Below are 4,386 nucleotides of genomic sequence, written 5' to 3'. Positions count from 1 at the left end.
GATAACAATATGACTATAATAAGCTAAATCCAAACATGAAAAATAAGTCTAATGTAAAAACAAGTAACATTTTTTTTTTTTATTCTTGTCTCTTAGCTGGCTCCCTGACCTACAACTAGTTACTCCTAATATGTAGATATTTCAGGAAAAAGAAGGTCCACGCTTCTTCTTTAAAAAGAAGTTAGATAATAAATTTCAACTTTTTTCTGTAGCTTTTCTCCCCCAAATCATCCATCCTAGAGTGTTTCCATTATATTGCTGGTAGATCCTACAAAGTGTCCTATTTGTCCACTGACATCTTCATTGGAGCTTTAAATACGGTTAGAAAAACAGAAACGTTCAAAGCAGTTGGAAATGCAGCAAATTGCCTAAGGATGCCAGTCGAGATTTTTTTGTTGAAAAATCCTACTTCCTAAAAGTCAACAGGTCAAAATTACAGCTGGAGGTAAGGGTCTTCAGAGATGAAAGTATGATTTCCATATACCTCAATCAGCAGATTTAAAATGCTCCCAGTTCACAATGGGATAGAAGTGGCCCTCGATGGTCAAATAATCAATCACTTCCTTGATGGCTTTAATGCTCAGGCTGCAGAGCTGACTCTGGAGTTCATAGATGCTCTTCCCTTTCTGTCGAGGAAATTCATAAATCAAATGTAGCACCTCCTTCTGGGTGAAGTTGAGGCGACATTTGTCCTATTTAGCGTCATCCACAGGCACGCTTCCCAGCGGTCTCTTGATGGCCTTTATCCAGAATCATGTGTGCATTAACCATGTCTAGAATATGCACAGTGAACTCATTCATGTCCTCCAGGACACAGATTTTTAATATCTCAAGACTCTTTGCCCCCACGGAACCTTTAAGGATGCCAAAAACTTTAGCATATACTCCGACTGGCCGCTTGCCTTTATCTCTGCTAAGCCATATGGAAATTATTATTCTTATTATCTTATTATTCCCGCACATATTTGTTCATGTGACTTTGGTAATCTTTGATAAATAAAACTAGTTTTAAAACTGGTATTAAAGGTCAGTTGTTTAAAGATTATAAAATTGCCACTTGTAATATTTCTAACCTTTGCTGAATTTGACTGTGAACTTACATTCTTAATTTTGAGCCTCTAAATTCTGAGGTCAGATAGGTGTCTGTAGTAAATATGGCTTCAAGGTCATATTATCAGTTTTGTAAAGAATGCAATTTGGAGCCCTGTCTGCCTGTCTTATTATTCCCGCAGTGGAGACCTGGGAAATTACAATTCCCCTAACCTTGAACACATTATCAGCCAGGTGAGCAGATGGTTTACACAACAAGTAGAATGTTCTGGATTTGGACCTTGGGTCTGAGGGTCTTCCTCACTGGAGCTGTACTTCCCTCAGATGGCTGTTCACTGCCTCCACAAGCTCCACCTTCAGCAGAGATGCTCCCACAGCTTCCAGACCCACTCTTATTCATCTTAAGGATAGCTGAGGAAAAGGAGGTGGCATTTGGCTCTCATCAGGCAGCTCCGCAGACTGGATTTGAGCTCTACCAAGGGCTACTACCAAATGCTGGGGGCTTGACACAACCAGCTTTATACTACCTATGTAGCTGATCAGCTACCAGACTGCAGCTGCCTCCAGCTAATTGGGACCTGTCAGGTTCTCACCTGATCCCACAACTCTTTGGGGTGTGCTAGTGGTTGCTACATTTTAAAAGTCCTGCGTGTAATTTAAAGCCTTTCTTGCCATATTCATAAAAATGCATTTTTACTAGTCCCCACTCCATTCATTTCTGAATGCTGCAACTTGTCAGGTTTGAAAGGAGTGAAATCATAAAGTCAAAATACTAAGTTTCAAAAATAAGCACATAATAATTATCTGAGTACACAACTAGATTTCCACCTAAAATTGGGTATTTAACTCTTAGCTCTATATCTTATATAATCAAAAAGGTATTAAATAATAAAATGTTTATATTCTTAAAATTGCATGCTAGAGATCCACTTAACTAAGTATATTTTGAAATGTTTACAACTTCACAGTCAGACATTGCTGTTTTATTATCAGACTTCCACTCAGAAAATCTTGCGGTTAAAATAATGTAATTGATTGTATTTACAATTATATGTATTACAAATTGTATGAATCATATAAAAATGATAAGAACTACCTACCTGATAGGATTGCTGGTTAAAGAAACCCTCAGGGATTCTAGGCAGTTAAGAAGTTTCTCCTCTGAAATACCAGATCGTATCTCATGAACATAGTCTTGTGCACTGATGTTTGCTGTTTTTCAGCCCATCTGTAACTTTACTTCCAACTATAGATCTGGCAGTGATAGAAATATACTAGACAACCATCTCACGCTTGGTGGTAAAATCTGTTTCATAAAGGAGCCTTTTTTTCTTTATTAAGGTTCATGTCCTCCATCATTTTTTCAAAGAGATCCAGTACTTCCTTTTCTGAAAAATTCAAAGATCGTTCAGATGAGCTGCAGAACGCTCATCCCAACTTGAGAATCAATAGGATGTTGAATAAGACGTTTTTCTTTTTTGACAGCAGATTTTCTAAAAGTTGTAATTCAGTCATACAATTTGGGTTTGTTTTTTGTTTCCTATTCTTTGGTGGCCCGGTTCCCAGGCCTTGGCTTGTTGCTCTGACCCCCACCGCGTTCCTGGTTGCTGCTTCCCATTCCCAACTCCGCCGCCCGGGGCTGCTCCATCTTTCTTCGGCCTTGTCACCCGTGCCCTGTCACCCCACTGCTCCTCAACTGAGGAAGCCCCTCAGGGCACTCACGTTGTCCTGCGCTGATTCAGCAGCATCTCTTCCAGAGGGACAGTGGGGAGCTGCCGATTTCAGGTTTCTGGATCTCAACCACCCCAACGCAAGCACACTGCCTCTCTAATTACTGCTTTTAACCTCATAAATCTGAACAAGATAAAACAAACATAAGTTTTTAAATAAGATTTGTTATTTTAAACAATGTAACATCATGATAGTAATAATTCAAGGACCCATTTTTCAATTATTTTTCTCTGGAGATGAACACATGGGCCAGGTTGTGTTACAATAAAACTTCATTTCTTTCTTAATCATTGATGTGTACCCATGCTGAGACCATTAGACAGAATCTGCCCCCAAAGGGCTGTTTTGTTTTGTTTTGTTTTTTGTTGTTGTTTTTATTTTATTTTTTTTCAGTTTTTGGCCGGGGCTGGGTTTGAATCCACCACCTCATGGGGCCGGCGCCCTACTCCTTTGAGCTACAGGCACCGCCCACCAAAGGGCTGTTTTTAGGGAGAGTGCCCTGAGATCCTACAATACAGATCAGACATGGAAACATCAGATTTCTAAAGAACAGAACCATAACAGATGAAAACTCAAGTTCTCAGAGCACTACCAGAATAAAGCAGGTGGACCTTAGTGATGGAGAAAGTGGGCACATGAGAGTAGAGCCTAGAGAAAGCTTACAACAGCGCTGCTAGGAGTCTCAGAGCACTGCCCCTTGGACTTGCCTGTCCAGGTGACCACTAGGCTTCCAAGCAGTCTAGGGGTCCCTTGGTGGTTGCCATAAACGTCACTGGACAAAGAAGGTCCAGCTGTCTTTGTCAGCCAATATGCAGAGATGGGGATAGGTCCACTAAACTTTATCAGAAGGCCAGCAATTCTAGAAAACAGTGAGAGTAGTCTCTCAAAGACTGTTCTGCCTCGGTTATAATTCTAATAATTTTTATAATGGGAGTAGGAGGAAACAAACCTAGAAATTTTTCATTTTATTTGACAGAAAACAATATCAAAGTAGTCTTTGTTTTAACAATGCAAAAATGTTTAAACATTAAGGTAACTTTTAACAAAATATCTAAGAGAATCATCAAAGAAAACATTACATTATTAATGTAACTTTTATTTTACTAAATTAAAACACCTATCGCCTATGTGTAACTACTTTCTTAAAGTCTCTTGAGACAAACATTTTTATAATCACGGTGAAACCTTAATTAGATAATTATGGGAGCTGTGGGAAAGAACGTGAACTAAGCAGTCTAGGGTCAGCTGTACTGCTTCAGCTTAGCTTCTCAAACTTCATGTTGCAGACGGCTTCTCTAGCTTCAAAAGGACTCATGCACTTTTTCTGTTTTTTAAAAAGAATCTATGACACAAGAGACAATTAAGAATCATTGCTTTAATCCGCCATGCTTATCAACTTCCAGAGTAATTTGTCCTTCTAACATGGCACTCTCCAACTTCCATGGTCCCTTTATGATCCTCTCACCCACCTGACCACTTCTCTAGCCTCATTTCCTACCTCCCTGCTCCACTCCAGTAATAATAAAGTGCATTCCATACACATTAAGCTGTCCATATCTTCTCATTTTCTTGTACCATTGCCTAGAATGCCTCCTTCCCTTTGTC

General features: G+C 39.5%; 1 protein-coding gene across 1 annotated transcript; it reads right to left on the bottom strand.

Moving 5' to 3' along the window:
- Positions 1-485: 485 nt before the first annotated feature.
- LOC128577177 (replication protein A 30 kDa subunit) lies at positions 486-1,450 on the bottom strand. The gene is given in 4 exon segments (XM_053579264.1): positions 486-726; positions 728-937; positions 1,157-1,309; positions 1,311-1,450. Coding segments are annotated over 4 exon segments (744 nt in total).
- Positions 1,451-4,386: the final 2,936 nt, after the last annotated feature.

Source organism: Nycticebus coucang, chromosome X (assembly GCF_027406575.1).
Source record: "Nycticebus coucang isolate mNycCou1 chromosome X, mNycCou1.pri, whole genome shotgun sequence".
Lineage (NCBI taxonomy): Eukaryota > Metazoa > Chordata > Mammalia > Primates > Lorisidae > Nycticebus > Nycticebus coucang.
Note: the sequence above shows the minus strand (reverse complement) of the source record. Positions and strands in the feature narration are given on the sequence as shown.